The sequence below is a fragment of the Danio rerio genome, chromosome 7 (genome assembly GCF_052040795.2).
Source record: "Danio rerio strain M-AB ecotype USA chromosome 7, GRCz13ab, whole genome shotgun sequence".
NCBI lineage: Eukaryota > Metazoa > Chordata > Actinopteri > Cypriniformes > Danionidae > Danio > Danio rerio.
Window position 1 is genome coordinate 21,623,390 of NC_141027.1, and position 17,865 is coordinate 21,641,254.

At 35.3% G+C, this 17,865-nt stretch overlaps 1 protein-coding gene across 3 annotated transcripts in view; it reads left to right on the plus strand.

Annotated features, from left to right (window-relative positions):
• dnah2 (dynein, axonemal, heavy chain 2) overlaps window positions 1–17,865 on the plus strand; it is a 304,998-nt gene that overhangs the window by 214,065 nt on the left and 73,068 nt on the right. For all 3 annotated transcript variants that reach the window (XR_015495540.1, XM_087260907.1, XM_087260908.1), the window contains 7 exons: window positions 129–317; window positions 3,042–3,127; window positions 3,208–3,338; window positions 7,972–8,121; window positions 10,346–10,513; window positions 13,360–13,520; window positions 13,628–13,767. Coding sequence is in view for 2 of the 3 variants with exons in the window: in XM_087260907.1 (XP_087117033.1) it covers window positions 129–317; window positions 3,042–3,127; window positions 3,208–3,338; window positions 7,972–8,121; window positions 10,346–10,513; window positions 13,360–13,520; window positions 13,628–13,767 (1,025 nt within the window). In the remaining variant the exon portion in view is untranslated. The remainder of the gene's footprint in view (window positions 1–128; window positions 318–3,041; window positions 3,128–3,207; window positions 3,339–7,971; window positions 8,122–10,345; window positions 10,514–13,359; window positions 13,521–13,627; window positions 13,768–17,865) is intronic.

Consider the following 17,865-nt stretch of genomic DNA (forward strand, 5'->3'; position numbering starts at 1 on the left):
GTATTTTACCTTGCTCTATTTCTATCCATCAAACTAACCCATCACCTTTTATCTTTTGTCTTATCTGCTGTATTTATCTTCTGTTTTATCCGCCCCTGTAATTCCCTCTCCTCTTCTATTCTCTCCAGGAGTCTCAGATAAAGCGCATCTATGGGACCATGATCAGTCAGAAGCTGCAGGAGTTTGAGGAGGAGGTGAAGCCCATCGGGGGGATTCTGACTCAGGCCACCCTGGAGCTCTACCATGCCATCACCTCCCGCTTCTTACCCACGCCTGCAAAAATACATTATCTCTTCAACCTCAGAGACATCTCCAAGGTACTTAACGTCATGTGTGAATGGCTCTTAAAAGAGCAAATTGTGGTTTAGATCTACCCACTCTAGGGATAATATCACTCCATATATTATCAGTAACACCCCCACCCCCATCCCTCTTAGTTACACCCAGACAAACAAGTTTGCGAACTTTTTCTTTTCATGACACCTGTCAGCGGGAAAACCTTGTTTTAAGATGTTTTTGGTACATTTTGGAAACTTACAGTTGAAGTCAGAATTATTAACCCCCCCTTTGATTTTGTTCTCTTTTTAAAATATTTTGCGATTGATGTTTAACAGAGCAAGGAAATTTTTTACAGTATGTATGATAATATTTTTACTTCTGGAGAAAGTCTTATTTGTTTTATTTCGGCTAGAATAAAAGCAGTTTTTAATTTTTTAAACACCATTTTAAGGTCCAAATTGTTAACCCATTTAAGTTATTTTTTGGATAGTCTACTGACGAAAACCATCGCAAATTCTGACTGAGGAAAATTGAATGTGCTGGCCAGTTTGTTATTTGCCTAATAAATGACAATAGGCTACAGTTTTTCAATAAAAAATTTTAACAGATTTCTATGTACTCTTAATGATATATAATGTGATAAATCTGTATTTAAAAACAATATTGCTTTCATATTTCTTTATTCTAAACCTTTAGGAAATGTTTTTGGTACATCAAAATGTGTGGTTATGATGACCATACAACAATCCAGCAAAGAATAGTGTTTAAAATATCACTAAAATGCAGTATGTAAACCTTATAATTACAAAGAAAACGAGGTGAATAACTGCAAGAAGGTCCACTTTTTGATAGAAAAGAACCACCTTTTTCACTAGGCTGGCTACAAGCCTAAGGGAGGCTAATAATTTTGACTTCAACTGTACACAGAAGGGCCAAATCATTCAAGTGGGTATTAAATATGCCATTTAAATGTAACAAAAAAAAAAAAGGTGGATGTCGAGATTAATTGGGAAACCAAGGGTTTACAGATCACAAATGCAAGCTTGTTTTACCTTCATCATGATTACTGATGAAAAGGACTTCCAGGACAACACACACACTTAATACACAAATTCACTTCTTTAAACATGTACACATAGATGATTTTTTTCTTCTGGAGAAAGTCTTATTTGTTTTATTTCGGCTAGAATCAAAGAAGTTTGAATTTTTTAAAAATAATTTTAAGGTCAAAATTATTAGCCCTCTTAAGCTATATATCTTTACGATAATCTACAGAACAAACTATTATGTTTAGAAATGTGTAGAAAGAAATCATTCAAGTGGGTATTAAATATGCCATTTAAATGTTAAAAAATTGTGAATGTCAAGATTAAATAGGAAACCAAGGGTTTACAGAAAACAAATGCAAACTTGTTTTACCTTCATTAAGATTACTGATGAAAAGGACTTCCAGCAACACAATAAATACACAAATACATTAAATATGCACACTTAGACATCACCTACTGTATATGCAATAAAATTGCAGGTTAACTATGTATGTATATAAAAACTTAGATTTGATAGTAACAAATTAGTAACAAAGATATTTAGATATTAGATAGATACAAATTTGATTGTATAGCAACAATGTGCACAGTTTGTGAAGCTGCTTTGAAATGAATTATTGTAAAATGCACTATACAAATAAACAAATTGAATTGAAAACATCCAGGATCAACACTGTTCAAGTGCCAAAGGTTACGATTCAAATAGTTTACTATTAATTTACTTTGCTGGTGGCAATTAAAGGGATAGTTCAACCAAAACTGAAAAAGCTCAGTATTTACTCTGCTTATGAGGAGAGTCTGACAGGATATTTTGAAGAATGCCGAAAAACCTGCAACTATCGACTTCCATAGTAGGAAAAACCAATATTATGATCAATGATCTATAAGTCAATGTTTACATGTTTACAGCTTTCTTCAAAATTTATATTTTCAATGTTCAACAACAAAAAAAAAGAAAGTGAACAGGTTTGGAACCAGTAAAGGGTGAGCAACGGATTGAGTGAACTATCCCTTTAAAATTGGCTAACATTATCCTAAGCTAGCTATAACATTAGTGCTGTCTATCCAACTTACCTGAGGTAAATTTTGTTTTACAGCTTAATGACAGAGAAAATAAAAATCTTTTTGCATAGACTTACCTTCAACAAATGTATATATCCATGATGTTCCTCTGGATGCTGAGTTCTCTTGTTTTCTGTTTAGGAAATTGAAAAACTAATCAATTTTGTTGATGATCCTCTCAGGATACCTGAAATTTACCCCAGGCATATAATTTTGCCATTTTTCTAGCATAACACCATCACCAGCTTTGGATATAGCAGTGTTTCTACATGGTGCTAAAGCCTAAAGATGTCAGAGTTGTCCCTTTGTAATTGATACTCAACTGCCATTTGGATCCTCTGCATTCAAGGGGAGGGGCCAACCAAAAAGATCATTTGATTCTAGAGTGATTAAATAAAGCTTATCCTGTTAGCCACAATACCACCAAACTGTCCAAAAAAGACAGTCTTTTACTTTTATTTTGAGACTGCATATGCTTATACAAGACAGTAACGGCTTTTCAAAACAACCTTTGAAAGCATCTTGAGCCTGCAAGGACATTTTGTGCATCTCTTTTGAGCTTGATCAGACAGAAAATCAATATTTTATACATAAAATGAAATTGCAGTAAAGAAGGCTTTGTGTGCATGTTCAATATGTCCTCTAATGCAGGTGTTCCAGGGTCTGTTGCGAGCGCACAAAGACTTCCACGACACCAAACAGAGCATCACACGCCTCTGGATTCATGAGTGCTTCAGGTACAGACAAACACAGGCCTGCACATGCGCACACACGTGTTTGGAGAAGATAAGAATTGGGTTTTGTGTTTGTGTTTCAGGGTCTTCTCCGATCGATTGGTGGATCATGCAGACATGGAGACGTTTGTGGGAGTTTTGTCAGAAAAACTGGCTTCTCATTTTGATGTGCCCTTCCACACCATCTGCCCCAACAAACAGCCCCCTCTGTTTGGTAAACACCATACAAACAAATGCCGTGAATTAGTTTTACAGCTTGGAAGACCTGAAAATTTTTAATGTGTAGTTTCTTATGCTTATCAAGGCTTGGTGAAAACTGAATTGTGAAATATTTCAAACATTTAGACTTTAAAGAATTAGAATTGTCTTACTGGCAATACTGTTTTATCGCTGCATAATTTAGAATTACTGTATTCCAATTTTCTTTTTTCTTTTTTTATTTTACCAGCTATTCAGTAAAACAATTTTAAAATTCATAAACACCACATAACAACCAGGGATGGGCAAAAATACATTGAAATGTATTTTAAAATAAAACACCAAATACCTCAATTTTACAGTAGGTGTATCAAAATAAACTACAAAATACAGCAGCCACAAAAGTATTAAAATAAAATACTGTATTTTTGTATTTTAAAAATACTACAAATTACTTTTATAAGCAAGCATGAACCTTTTTTGCAGACCTTCATGAATAGGCCTATTCGATTAATCCTTTTACTATTAAACTATTAAGTAAACAATATTTGATAGCAACAGCTTCTCTGTTAGCAGGCTGTGAGTCTGCTAGCAAGTTTTAGCAGACTCTCTGCTACCTTGTTCACCTCTACTCTTACTGTACATGACCTGATCTGTAAATTTTTTTACTTGCTTCTTTTTTTATTAATTTAGTATATTTTTTTGTGCAAATTTCATACAGAAAGCCCCGTTCAATGCAGTTAATGAGTTAGATAGTACTGTTGATTATGTTTCCATCCATTGTGTGGCCAGAAAAATGGATATAATCTCTGTATAATGATTGCTCAACCTCTTAACATTCTTATATTTCAAAAGGGTGACATATGAAGTGTTCAATTTTTAAATGAATTTTTTTCACTGTATTTTTTTTAAATCTAGTTTTATTGAATTCATCTCTTTAATAGGCCTAGTTAATGTGTATGATTTCTAAAAAAAAAAAAGTTTTAGTCATTTTCATATGTAATTTCCTTCATTCATTCATTCATTCATTTTCTTTTCGGCATAGTCTCTTTATTAATCTGGGGTCGCCACAGCGGAAGGAACCGCCATCTCATCCAGCATATTTTATGCAGTGGATGCCCTTCTAGCTGCAACCCATCACCGGGAAACATCCATACACACCCTTTCACACACATACAGTACACTATAAACAATTTGCTTACCTAAATCACCATGTTTTTAGACTTGTGGGGGAAACCGGAGCACCCGGAGGAAACCCACCCCAACATGGGGAGAACATGCAAACTCCACACAAAAATGCCAACTGACCCAGCAGGGGCTCAAACCAGCGACCTTCTTGCTGTGAGGCAATTGTGCTACCCACTGCATCCCCGTGCTGCACAATTTCTTCAATGCACAACATAAAAACATGATATCTCAAAATGACTTAAAAGGAGTTATCAATTTTTGAAATAATTTCTTTATATATACAGATGATGTCGTATATCCCAAGTTGTTTTTGACTAGTCTGTATAGACTGAATTGCTGTATTATTAAATATTAGTGTTTCATATATTGTCCCACTTTGACATTTTTAGGCAGACATACTTCCAATTCACTAACTATACTACTGGAAATGCAAACAGCCAGTGAAGGTATCACCATGATGTGGTGCATTATTTCCTTCCATACTCCCATCATTGACCACCTTCTTCAATCTAAATTCATTTTCTGTTCTGACCTCAAGCTTAGGCAAATAACTGAGCAAGCTTCATCCAGAGTCCGCATTTTTATAATGTCATCTTGTAGACTTCCTACAAAGTATTTTACAGTATTTTGAAATTACAAAAATACAGGACACTGAAGTATTTTGATGCAAAATATTAAGCCATTTTCATAAACCCTATTTTGTATTTGAAACACATGTATCATAAATACTGGCCATCCCTGATAACAATAACATTTCATTAGTCCTATCAACAAAAACAATCACATGCTTTCAATACCGCTCTCTTTATAATGCTTTTAAATTCACAGAAAGTCTTTTTTGCAAATTCTTCCATGCCCAAGGTGCTCAGAAAATGCAGTTTTACCCAGCTCTGTACAAACTCAAAGTATATTAAAAAGCAAACACTTGGAAGAGCGTAGCTGGTTATTCCCAAAGCCAAGACAAAAAAAAAGAGTACAAAGATAAGCTCCAAGTATACTTAAAATAGCTTTATAGATAAAAATGAACCAGTGCTGTTTTCTGCATACAGCTAGTGATGTCCAGCCCGTCATCCCATATAAAATGCAATGATGAGTATGGAATTTTCCATTTGTTTGAAATGTAGTGAAGCATGATAAACAGAATCAAGTCTTTTTAAAATAGAAGATGCCGCATGGATGTGTAATATATCACCATAATCAAGCACAGATAACAAAGTAGCTTCTACAAGATTCTTTTTAGCATTAAAAGTAAAATTAGATTTATTAATCAGGGGTGCGTTTCCGAAAACCATCCTTAGCCAACTAAGGTCGCAAGTTACAAGTTACAAGTTACTACAAACATAGATCGTTGATTTGGCATTTTTTCAAATCTGTCATTCCAACGAACATTCACAAACTGCATTGCAAACTTGTAAGTTTGGAACTAAACCTCCAGAGCTGTAGATAGAAGCGTAGTTTCTGGTTGTGTTCTATTCCCAGTTTTCCCCTATGCACTATTAATTTAGAATGTTCCAACATTTAAACTTAAAATGATTTTTTAAAATTAAAGCATCAAAGGCATCTCTCTTAGGTGTAATTTGCTTTAAAAGTATTGTTACAGTTTAGTTTTAGCGATCTTCATCTTGACAATTGCGTTCCCTTCCCTGCCATTGTGAACACACCCGTGGCTCATGATAAAAGTTATATGTCAAGTATTAATTATAAGTGGAATTTACGTTATGTTATCTATTTTTAAAAATGTGTGCGTGTAAAACAAAATAATTTGCACAAAAAGTATGGGGTTTTTCTCTTAAGAACTTGTTCCACCCCGTTTAGAGCGTCTTTATGGATGTTTTACGCTATAACTAACGTGGTTCAGTCGATGGATCTGCCAAAAAGCAGCTACAGTTTTGGGAAACACTCGTCACTACATCTTTCTTTTCCCAAACGATGTATCGCACTATGATGGTTCAGCCACGAGTTATGTCATTGTTTGGTATTAGCAATGTGTACATTAAGTTAAAGCTTATCATCAATCCAGATACCTAAGTTCTTGTACGAAGTTGCTCTTTCGATTGGTTTTCCGTTAGATATTCATTCATTCATTTTATTTTTGGCTTAGTCTCTTCATTAATTTGGGATCGCCACAGCGGAATGAACCGCCAACTTATCCAGCATATGTTTTACACAGCGGATGCCCTTCCAGCTGCAACCCATCGCTGGAAAATATCACACACACATACACTACGGCCAATTTAACCTACCTAATTCACCTATACCACATGTCTTTGGACTTGTAGGGGAAACCGGAGTACCCAGAGGACACCCACACGAACACGGGGAGAACATGCAAACTCCACACAAAAACGCCACTGAACCAGCTTGAAGCTTGAACCTTCTTGCTGTGACGTGAACATGCTACCCACTGCGCCACCATGCAGCTCCTCTATCAAATGTAAAAATACTACAATTATCAAATAGTGCCCAAGCTTTTGAAAAACCATAAAAGCCCATTATTAGAATAGCTAATTTGTCTTGTCTCTTACTCATTTAAAATGGTTCTTATTAATATCAGTGTTGACAACATTGTTTCCGCTTTGATTATTTTATTGAACCCATAATAAATTTTACATTTAATAGTAAAAAATAAGTTTATTTGAAAAAATAAGTCTTTCCTATGTTTTGATCAGTAATGTGTCCTTGATAAATTAAAGGATTTTTCAAAGAAAAAAAAAAATCTAATAAAACAATAAAAAATACATTTAAACAAATATTCAGTTAGAAAAAGGTTATTAACATTTCAAAATATTGCCGTTTTATTGTATTTTTTATCAAAAAATTCAATAGTCTTGAGTTATATACTTTTTATTATTTAAATTATTTATTATCTGATTACTAATATTAAAAGATACAGTCTTGGTAGGCTAAGAGACTTCTTTACAAGCATTAAATATGTTACCGATCTCAAACTTGGCTGCATGGTGGCTCAGTGGTTAGTACTGTTGCCTCAAAGCAAGAAGGTCACTGGTTCGAATTCTGGCTGGGTCAGTTGCCATTTCTGTGTGAAGTTTGTCGGTTCTTCTCGTGTTCACATGGATTCCGCCGGGTGCTCTGGTTTTTGAACTAGTCCAGTTGGATGAACTAAATGGGGGGTAGTGTATTAGTACGTGTGTTTGCGTGTTTATGGGTGTTTCCTAGTACTGGATTGCGGCTGGAAGGGTATGTGCTCCTTAAAACATATGCCAGAATAGTTGGCAGTATATTCTGCTGTAGCAACCCATGATAAATTAGGGACTAAGCCAAAGGAAAATCAATGAATGATCCCAAACTTTTTAATGATAGTGTTTGTGCCTATTATTAAAATGAAATAATATTTATATTAATTTTAAATAGACTATTTAAATTGGTGATTAATTAAATGTTTTACATGGCTCTCCTAGCCCATCATACGTACCATATTATTTGTGTCTTTTGCTCTGTAGGTGATTTCCTGAGGGAGTCACAAATATATGAGGACCTGCTGGACTTTAAAGCTCTGAAGGTTCATATGGAGAACCAGCTGGAGGACTACAACCTCACGCCTGGTGTAGTGCCCATGAGCCTGGTGCTCTTTAGAGATGCTATAGATCATGGTAAGAACTTGTTCAGATTGAATCACGTAGTATCTACTGTTTTACTAATCCTCATGATGCTTTGTGCAGGAGTAACTTCCATTAAACAGTCAAATACTTTTTTTTTTTTTAATTGGTACAAGAAGTTTTCATAATTCTTTTCTCTGTTCATCCATCAAAAAGGAAAAGACAACTTATTACAATTAGCAAATTACTTTCAGCAGTGCATGAATAACCCCTAATAGCCAAAGACAAGTCTTTTTACAGCAGTATTACGGATGTATATTGAATATTGCTTAAAAGGGTGGTCCACTACAATATCATATTTTAAACTTTAGTTGATGTGTAATGTAGCTGTGTAAATATAAACAACATCTCTGAATGTAAGACACTCAAAGTTCAATGCAAAAGGATTGGCTTTTACAGAGTTACCTTAACAAAGCCTATAGCAAACTAAGTTTGGGGACTACAAAAAAAAAAATACATCCAGGCTAGTGAGATCACAAGGAATTCCGATTACATACATTTACCACATGCATACACCCTGCGCAGCGAAGCGGCGTGGTCAGAGGCGCTGTAATGTTATAGCAGCGAAAGCTAAAATGCCATCCAAATGCTGCTATTTTCACAGAGCTCATTCTGTTTCTGTATTTGGGCTTCCATCGGACATGACACAAAGAGAAAAGTGCTTACAGTTTAATTTTAATTATGTTCCAGAGAATTATAAAAAATATATATAACTAACATTTGACAAAGGACAGCTTCCAGAATCTCTCACAGTTCAGTGCCGGATTCGGTTAAAAAAACTCCAACCGACGAAGCTGTGGATTGGGAAAAATAACCTGTAAGTATATTTATTTGTTAATATTGATCAATTACATGCACAGTTTCTAGCGTTAACAGTACAACAGTACAAAGCGCAAAAGTGTGTGCTTGTAGGGGTGTGACGCTTTTCCTGGTGACTTGAAGCCAATTCGCGAGTCATAGCACATTATGTTAGCTGACCAATCAGAACCTCTTGAGGGAGGGCTTTTTGAAGGAACTAGGAAATATGACAGTCGTTTTCATGTTAGCTGAATAGCTGTATATAATCAAGGTAAAATGTATAAAAAAAAGTATGTGATTTTCTATAATGAATCATGAAAACACATAGCTTTGCATTTTATAAACACAACCAAGCCTTAAAAGTACACTGTGAACCACCCCTATAAAACAGTTATCTGGAGCTACAAAACACAATGAACTCTACATGTTATACTCTACATGCTTATATGTTATATGTTATATAAGCATTATTTTCATGATAGATTAAAAAACACACACAAGTAGATTAACCATAATTTTAGAAGATTTATTTTAGGTGCTTTGAATGAATATTCCATGTACACTGATTTAAAAGATCCTGTAACAGGATCTATCACCATTGTGCATTGAGCTGAGCTGTTTCCATTTCCAACTTCCAAAATACTTTTGAATGATGACTTTATGTGGAAAACAAATCCCACCAGTTCTGTTCTCCCGCAGCCATCAATATTCATGAAACGGCTCTCATCGTTTGGTTACGTCCACATCAAAATACCCATGATTCAATGCACACTCTCGAGTCCTATAATTCAGTGGCCGATCTCCTCAGTTCTCTTTCAAATATAACTTTCTTCCAAATCACATGCACTTCAGCCCTCAGATCCCCCACCAGCATGAATAATTACCCTTCTCGTTCCCACAAAGAAGAACGCAATCGCATTACAAACCCCTCAGCAGGGAGAATAATTAGGCGGCCGGTTCCCGAGTCTATATGTCACTCAGCCGCATACAGGCATTTACTGTCAAAGACTCATATAAGAATGCTTTATATGCATCCTGTCACGCATACACCACACTGTGACATTAAAGCGGTCGCACATTCAGCTCGTTGAAGTTGCAAACACTCACTTCAATGACACGCCGCTGAGCGCAGCTGATTGATTGCGAAATTAGCAAGTATAACGTGTATGTTTATGTGCGTACGTGTTCATAACTAATTATAGTTTTGTGCCAATTAGTTTCTTTTGTGATCGGTTGTTTGTTTGAGCTTCAGCATGAATGATGTGTGTGTGTGTGTTTTTGTATGCATTGACATTTTTATATTTTTTACTTTGGGTTTGTAAATGTTGCATTGACCAAATGACGCACATGATTCATGCTAGTAAATGCACACAGTTATTGTTATGATGATGGAAACAGCGCCCTCTTTCTGCCCCCGCAGTCACACGTTTGGTGCGAGTGATCAGTCAGCTCAGAGGGAACATGTTGCTGGTTGGCATCGGTGGCTCAGGGAGGCAGAGTTTAACCAGACTGGCTGCTTACATCTGTAGGTTTACGGTTTTCCAGGTGGAGGTCACCAAACAGTACCGCAAACAGGAGTTCAGAGAGGGTGAGTTCTGCACACTGTTTACATTTATACCTTCCTTTAGGGAATTATTTTATTCAAAGCTACCACACCTACTTTACATTTTATCAAAGGTCTACATACAGTAGTGTCCATATACAGTGTTTATACAGTCATGGAAAACCTGGAAACATCATGGAGTTTTGGAATCACTTAATTTTAAAGAGCCGCTATTTTGCATTATAAAAGGTCATATTTTGGTTTTGGGGGTCTCTAAAAGCAGGCTGATATGCATGTAAGGTCAAAAAACACTTTCATTGCCTTATAATGTGTAGTTATTTTTACCAAATTATCCCTACAACTCCCATATGATTCTTTCAGCGATTCATCTGTTCAAAAACCCCTTCTTTGTGTGTGGTTAATCTCCTGTAATTGGTCAAAAATTTAAAACTGATTGATCAACAGTGGAAAAAGTTTAGCTATTTTAAAAACTGAACGCGCCACGTGTTTAGGAACAGCTGATGGTGGCCAAAGTAAGGACAAACATTAGACAATTTTGTAAACTATTTTGTAAAAGAATTAACAGTTTTAAACACGGTGCACTTTCAGATTTAAACCTCAGCTGGATGTTTTCATTCACTCAGAGCTGTGTTACACACTGCATGGAAGGTCATTTTTAAAAACCCTTAATAGGACCTCTTAAAAAATAGTTTATTAAATATCTCTATCGGTTAGTTGTCTTTACTTTTTTCTGTCCTTGGCCAAAAAGATGCTCTCACATTATTAGTGCTGTGAAAACGTTATCTAAAGCCCCAGTCAGATTACACAAATTTGTCAAGATTTCGGCATGATTTTTTTGACGTAGGGTTTCGTGGGGAGTCGTAAACGACAAATGGGTGTCGTGACACAAGGTTCAATTGTTTGTTCAGGTATATTGGGGCATAATTGTTTTTCTTATTTACCACATATACCTGGATATTACATGAAACATTAGGTCAAGAAAAGTTACTTGAAGGTACTGGATAAGTCATAGAATTTTAGTAGTGAAAATGTGTATAAACCCTGTATATAGAAATGTGATATATGGAAATATATGCAAGTTGCATATACTGTATGACATGTTACTCCATGTTAGGATTTATATGCAACATATTTTGCAAAAATGGTCATTTACATATTTTTTTTTCAACTGCTGGAATTGCAAATATGTGCATATGTGTTTAAGTATATTAGCTATAATTTATATGTGTTCAAATACGTCCATATAGCAGATTACTGTATGGTATGACAGCAACTACAGGAACAAACTATGAAATGATCATAAAATTATGAAATAACAAATAAAAATGAATCATTTACTCACCATCATGTCATTCCGAATTCATAAGCAATACAATTGGTACACAAATGCAATATTTTGAATCAAATCTGAGAGATTTGTTCCCTCCTTTGAAAGTCTCTTCATCCCAAAACTGATGCTTCAAAACATTCATAAGAGATCAACATTGATCATGCATTAAGCATTCAGATTTGGTCTCAAAAGCTCAAGTACGCTTGCCTCAAGCCAAAGAACCAATACAGCAGTGCTGTAGTCTCAGAATCTTAAGACTTCACTTAGACTCAAGTCTCAAATTTGATGTGCTGTGACTCAACTTTTACAACTGTAGTTCACAACTTGACTTCAACTTGACTTTAGGAAGACATATTATAAACCAAAGATCAGAGTCCTTACCACAGATTGGTGGCTGATCATACTGGTATCATTAGAGCTTTGAGGAGGATTTGATGTGCAGTGTTTTCAACCCATAAATGATTTCTGTAAATAACGCACCATGGAGTGAATACTGAAATGCTAAAGAGGTCAAATCCACAGCATACTAGCAAACACTGAAGCCTACAGTTAGACTAAATAAACCAAATGTATAAAAAATAAGCACAATTTGAAGATATAATTAAGCTATTCACCTCAAATGCATATCTTGCAGGCAAATGTTAAGCCTTATTTTAAAAATACATAGATACTGAGAGTCTAATTTACTTTACATAGAAAGAGTCCAAATATCAGATACTTGCTAATCCAATTACCAATTATGTATTTAAAAAAAAAAATGTTACAAATATTTTCATATGTACTTTGTAGATAAAGTAAAGTCTTATGGGTTTGATATGATATAACGGTGTGAAAGTCATGACAGAATTGATATTCTGGAGTTTACAACCCTCTAAAGTCCATGTGAAATCAAAATGTGTAGTGTTTATTTTGCTAGCGCACATTGTTGTTCTTTAGATTGACAATTAATCTGTCCAAGTTCCTCTAAAATCCACTGGGAAAAAAAAAACATAGGTAATCTTCAACCAAAGTCTAACCATTTGCTTCCGCATTTAGAGTGCCTGTCATTCTCGAACGACATCAGTTTCTCCTACCGTTAATTTGCTATGAGGGAATGAATGTCAAAAAGCAAGCCTCATCCCCTACCCCATTTTAGTTGGAGGTACATCAACATACTGAAATAAAAGTCTCAGCAACTTCCGGTTCCCTCAGACTTTAAACAGCCTGCTAAAACAGCATCTAAACCTGTTTTGCTGCTCATTTAACGGATTATCTGAACATTCAGCCTAGCTAAATAGTATTTCAAGACCAACTAATGTAAGACAGCTGGCTGAGTTATTCCTTCAATTTTACATCTCGGATAAAATGCTCTTTTGATATATAACAAAGGCTTTAAAAATTTGTCCTGTGGCATGTTGTGTTTCCAAATGCTGAAAAATAACACCTCTTGCGCCATTGCTCGGTACCAAAAGATGTATTATGTTATGCACATCGTAGCCTTCGCAGCACAGTTTAATGTGGCCTCGGTGGAATATTTGACACATTTCTTCTCCCCGTACAGATATTAAAAAGCTCTATCGGCTGACAGGAGTGGAAAACAAGCCCACTGTGTTCCTGTTTAATGACACACAGATCGTGGACGAGTCCTTCCTTGAAGACATTAACAACATCTTGAGCTCTGGGGAGGTGCCCAATCTCTATAAAGCAGACGAGCTCGATGAGGTGTGTGTGCGTTTGTATACATTTTTAATGCGCGTGACTGCAGGCTTGTGTTTGACGATGTCTGCTTGACAATGTGAGCAGGTTTTCAGCGTGTTTTGTTTGTATAGATCCAGAGCGCTCTGTCAGACTCCGCCAGGAAGGACAATATCCTGGAGACACCAGACGCCATGTTTAACTACCTGATAGAGCGCGTCAGGAACAACCTGCACATTGTGTTGTGCATGAGCCCTGTAGGAGATCCTTTCAGGTGCAATTTTGTTTTAGTGTTTTGTTTTTTGTTTGCATGATAAAACAGCATTTATATTGCTAAGCATTTGCAGTCTTACATACAATGAAAAATGGTGCAAGAGTAGAATAGAGGGAACTATTAGTATCAAAACACCTGTATTTCTGTAGCGCTTTATACAGTAGAGTTTATACCTGACAAAAGTCTTGCCGTCTGTCCAAGTTTTATGAACAACACATACTGACACACACTTGATTTCTAGTTGATCATTTGCTATTAGAAGTGGCTTATGTGAAAGACAAATGCCCTGAAAGTATGTTTATTTTACCAAAATAAAATATGATCATGCCTTAATTTTTAATTCATTAATTAGGACAGTAAGGTCTAACTTTGCTAAGACAAAAGTCTTGTCACCTAACAGAAATAATGTACAGTATAGAATATTAAGCCATGGTGCAGTGGAAAAATTAATTAATTAATTAATATTATGTATGACTCCCATGAGCTTGCAGGACTGCATCCATACATCTCTGCAATGACTCAAATAACTTATTAATAAAGTCATCTGGAATGGTAAAGAAAGCATTCTTGTAGGACTCCCAGAGTTTACCAAGATTGTTTGTAATTCATCTTCCTCCTTCTTTATCTTACCCCAGACATGCTCAATAATGTTCATGTCTGGTGACTGGGCTGGCCAATCCTGGAGCAACTTGACCCTCTTTGCTTTCAGGAACTTTGATTTGGAGGCTGAAGTATGAGAAGGAGCACTATCCTATGAAGAATTTGCCCTCTCCTGTCATTTGTAATGTAATGGGCTGAACAAATGTCTTGATGCCTCAGGCTGTTGATGTTGCTGTCCACTCTGCAGATCTCTCGTCTGCCCCATACTGAATGTAACCCCAAATTGTTATATTTCCCTCACCAAACGACTGATTTCTGTGAGAATTTTGAGTCCATGTGGGTACCAACAGGTCTTCTGTAGTATTTGTGATGATGGGGATACAATTCAACAGATGAATCTACTTCATCTACTTCTGAATCTGCCACTGTCAACTAGAAGTTGAGGTATTAATTGTTGCTTTTACAATAGTGATTGACAACAAGACTTTTGTTAGGTAGAATACAGATTGTCAAAGCAGCTTCACAGCGATCAAGAGGAAAATAGCTCAACTATGAAAAAAACAACTATGATTTAGCTGTGAAACATAAATAGTCATTTAGCTCAGGTCAGATATTCATTGTTTAGTCCGTCAGTTTGAAATAAGTTCAGTTCAGCTCAATTCAGTTTAATTAAAGTGTCTGTTTTGCAGAATCTGATTAAGCTGTGAGACAATGGTGCCATCATTCAGCTTAATTCAGTAAATATTTATTTTAACATCACTTTATCAGAAAATAGGCATTTCAATTATAGGCTGCTGTGATTTTTGCTTTCAGCTTGATCTCATGAAAAAGCGTAACTATTGTAGTTATTATTTTTAGTGGTTATTATTATTTATTATTACTATTAGTTGTTATTTTTTTTAGCTTAGTGGGTAATTCAAACAAATTCGTACATGGTCAGTTGTACGAAAACGTACTATTGTTCTAAATTGAACGAATGAGATCCTACAAACTTATACCACTAAATCAAAAAGTTACGAATTTCCATGAGATTGTTTTGAATCTTTATGAATTAGATCTGTACCAGAAAAAACAAATGTAATAATTTTACTGTTGATCTGTAAAATCAATACTTATTTTTGTTTAACACTTCATTTGTATTAATTGAGTAGTAATATTTCTTACGTTTTTATTATTATTTAATTTTTTTGCAATATTTTGAAAGTGTCATTATTAGTAGTACTGTGTTGTCATACATAATTAAAGGTGCAGTAGGTGAATGCTTTTTGTTGTGCTGGTTGAAAGTCTCTTCACTTTCCAACAGTAATGACTAAAGTAAATGATCTAAATGTATTTATATGTATTTTTATATTCTGGATAAGGTATAAAACAAGCAAAGTGTGTTCTTGTTTATGAATGGGTTCATTTGCACGGAAGTGTTGTTCAACCCCTGAAAACCTCCAGCCAAAGACTATTTTCAAGTTCATGGAGTAGCATCGATAATATAGTCAAGTAAATAGACCTGAGCATTCGTTTAGTTGTTCAAGTGTAAAAGGAGATGACAAGCGATGTACGAGGATGAGCGAGCACAATTGAAAATGAAAAGTTGTCTTGGGAACATACAGTAAGTGTAATGTAAAAATATGACAGCATATTTCTGTTTTGAGCACTCCTTTTTTCTGATCAAATTTGTATTTAGTTTAATAACAAAACCGCCTTTCCGCCTAACCAGCTTTACTGAGGTAAAGTTTGATTTATATTTACACATTTGTTCATTTTTGAACAGTGACAGCCAGTTTTTGGGTACTATAATTCCTGCACCAGCTGGTCTGTCAACATTTATGCTTAATAAAGTGTGTGTCTCCATAGGGTTTTGTGAATGACTTGATCTAGTGTTATATCTAATCAGCGCTGTTTGCGTGTTCATGACTTAAGGAGGCGTGGCTTTGGACAGCAGGGAAGGGACGTAAAGTTTCTAAGCTATTATGCTAATGCTAGCATTCTGGCAGATCACCTACTGCACCTTTAATTAAATGAAAATAATAATCAATTTAATAATAGTGATGATTTATTGAGGTTGTGATCATACTGTTTTAGTATTTCAATCAATGTGACTACACTAATAATATAAGTAACTATAATAGTCATATTAATTATTATTATTATATATATTATTATATACATTATTATTATATATATTATTAAATATTATATATTTAATTATATATTATAATATATTAAATATTACATTATTATTATATATATTATTATTATACATATTATGATTATTATTGTTATTTCAACTGTAGCTGATCACTCCTAGTTATGAAATTACATTCATTAAAATACATTGTACTACAATAAATGACTAAATTGAATAAATTACTGAAATATAAGGCAGCGTGGTGGCACAGCGGGTAGAACAATCGCCACACAGCAAGAAGGTTGCTGGTTTGAGCCTCGACTGGGTCAGTTGGCATTTCTGTGTGGAGTTTGTCTGTTCTCCCTGTGTTATCTTCGGTTTGCTCCAGTTTCCCCCACAGTCCATAGACATGTGGTACAGATGAATTATGTAAGCTAAATTCTCTGTAGTGTATGTGTGTGAATGAGAGTGTATGGGTGTTTCCATTTGAGTTGCAGCTGGAAGAGCATCCACTGTGTAAAACATGCTGCGTAAGTTGGCAGTTCATTCCGCTGTGGCAACCCCTGATTAATAAGGGACTAAGCCGAAAAGAAAACTAAAGAATGAAATATAAATCATTTTTTACTAATACTTCTAAAAATGTATATTATAATATATAACATTTTTTAATAATTCAATTTACATAAAAGAATACATTATTAGGTTGATGATAAAGTTAATAAATAATCAAGTTGTTTTTTTTAAATGTATAATGTGTGGATATTAATGCTGAAAATAAGTATAGTTCGAGACATACTATATAGGAAAGGCAGTCATGCTTTTCTCGTTATGTGCTATGAATATCACATTAAAAAGCAGAACTGTATCCCACCTTCAATTCAGTTTTCAGTGTCTCTACAAAACCCCATGTGTGTGGATTTAATATAGCCAACTGTAATATAGCGTGCATATACTCGCCTACCACTTATAATCTAACATGCGCCCATAGTGAGTCAGCCTTGATTAGCATGCTAACATTTGAGATCCATCCTGTGGCTTGTTATGGCTTAAGATCTCTCTCTGTAGGTTTGATTCACAATGAGCGTCAATATACGCTTTAACCGAACAGACCCGCACACAGTATAGCCGCTTATGACTCAGTGCTCCAGTTCAAAATGGATGAGAGATACAACTCTGTGAAATTAGAGGAAATGGCAGGAGTACACCTCACTTCCTCTGTCATTTCACACTCATCATGAAGACAAAGCTCTGCCCTCCATCTGCAATCTCTTACCAAGTGCTGTCGTAAACTCACAAGCGTCCTCATAAACGATGTAGCAAATTTGGCTTCCCCTGTCTCGATCTCTGTTTACTTTCCTTTTTTAGCTTGCTGCGTC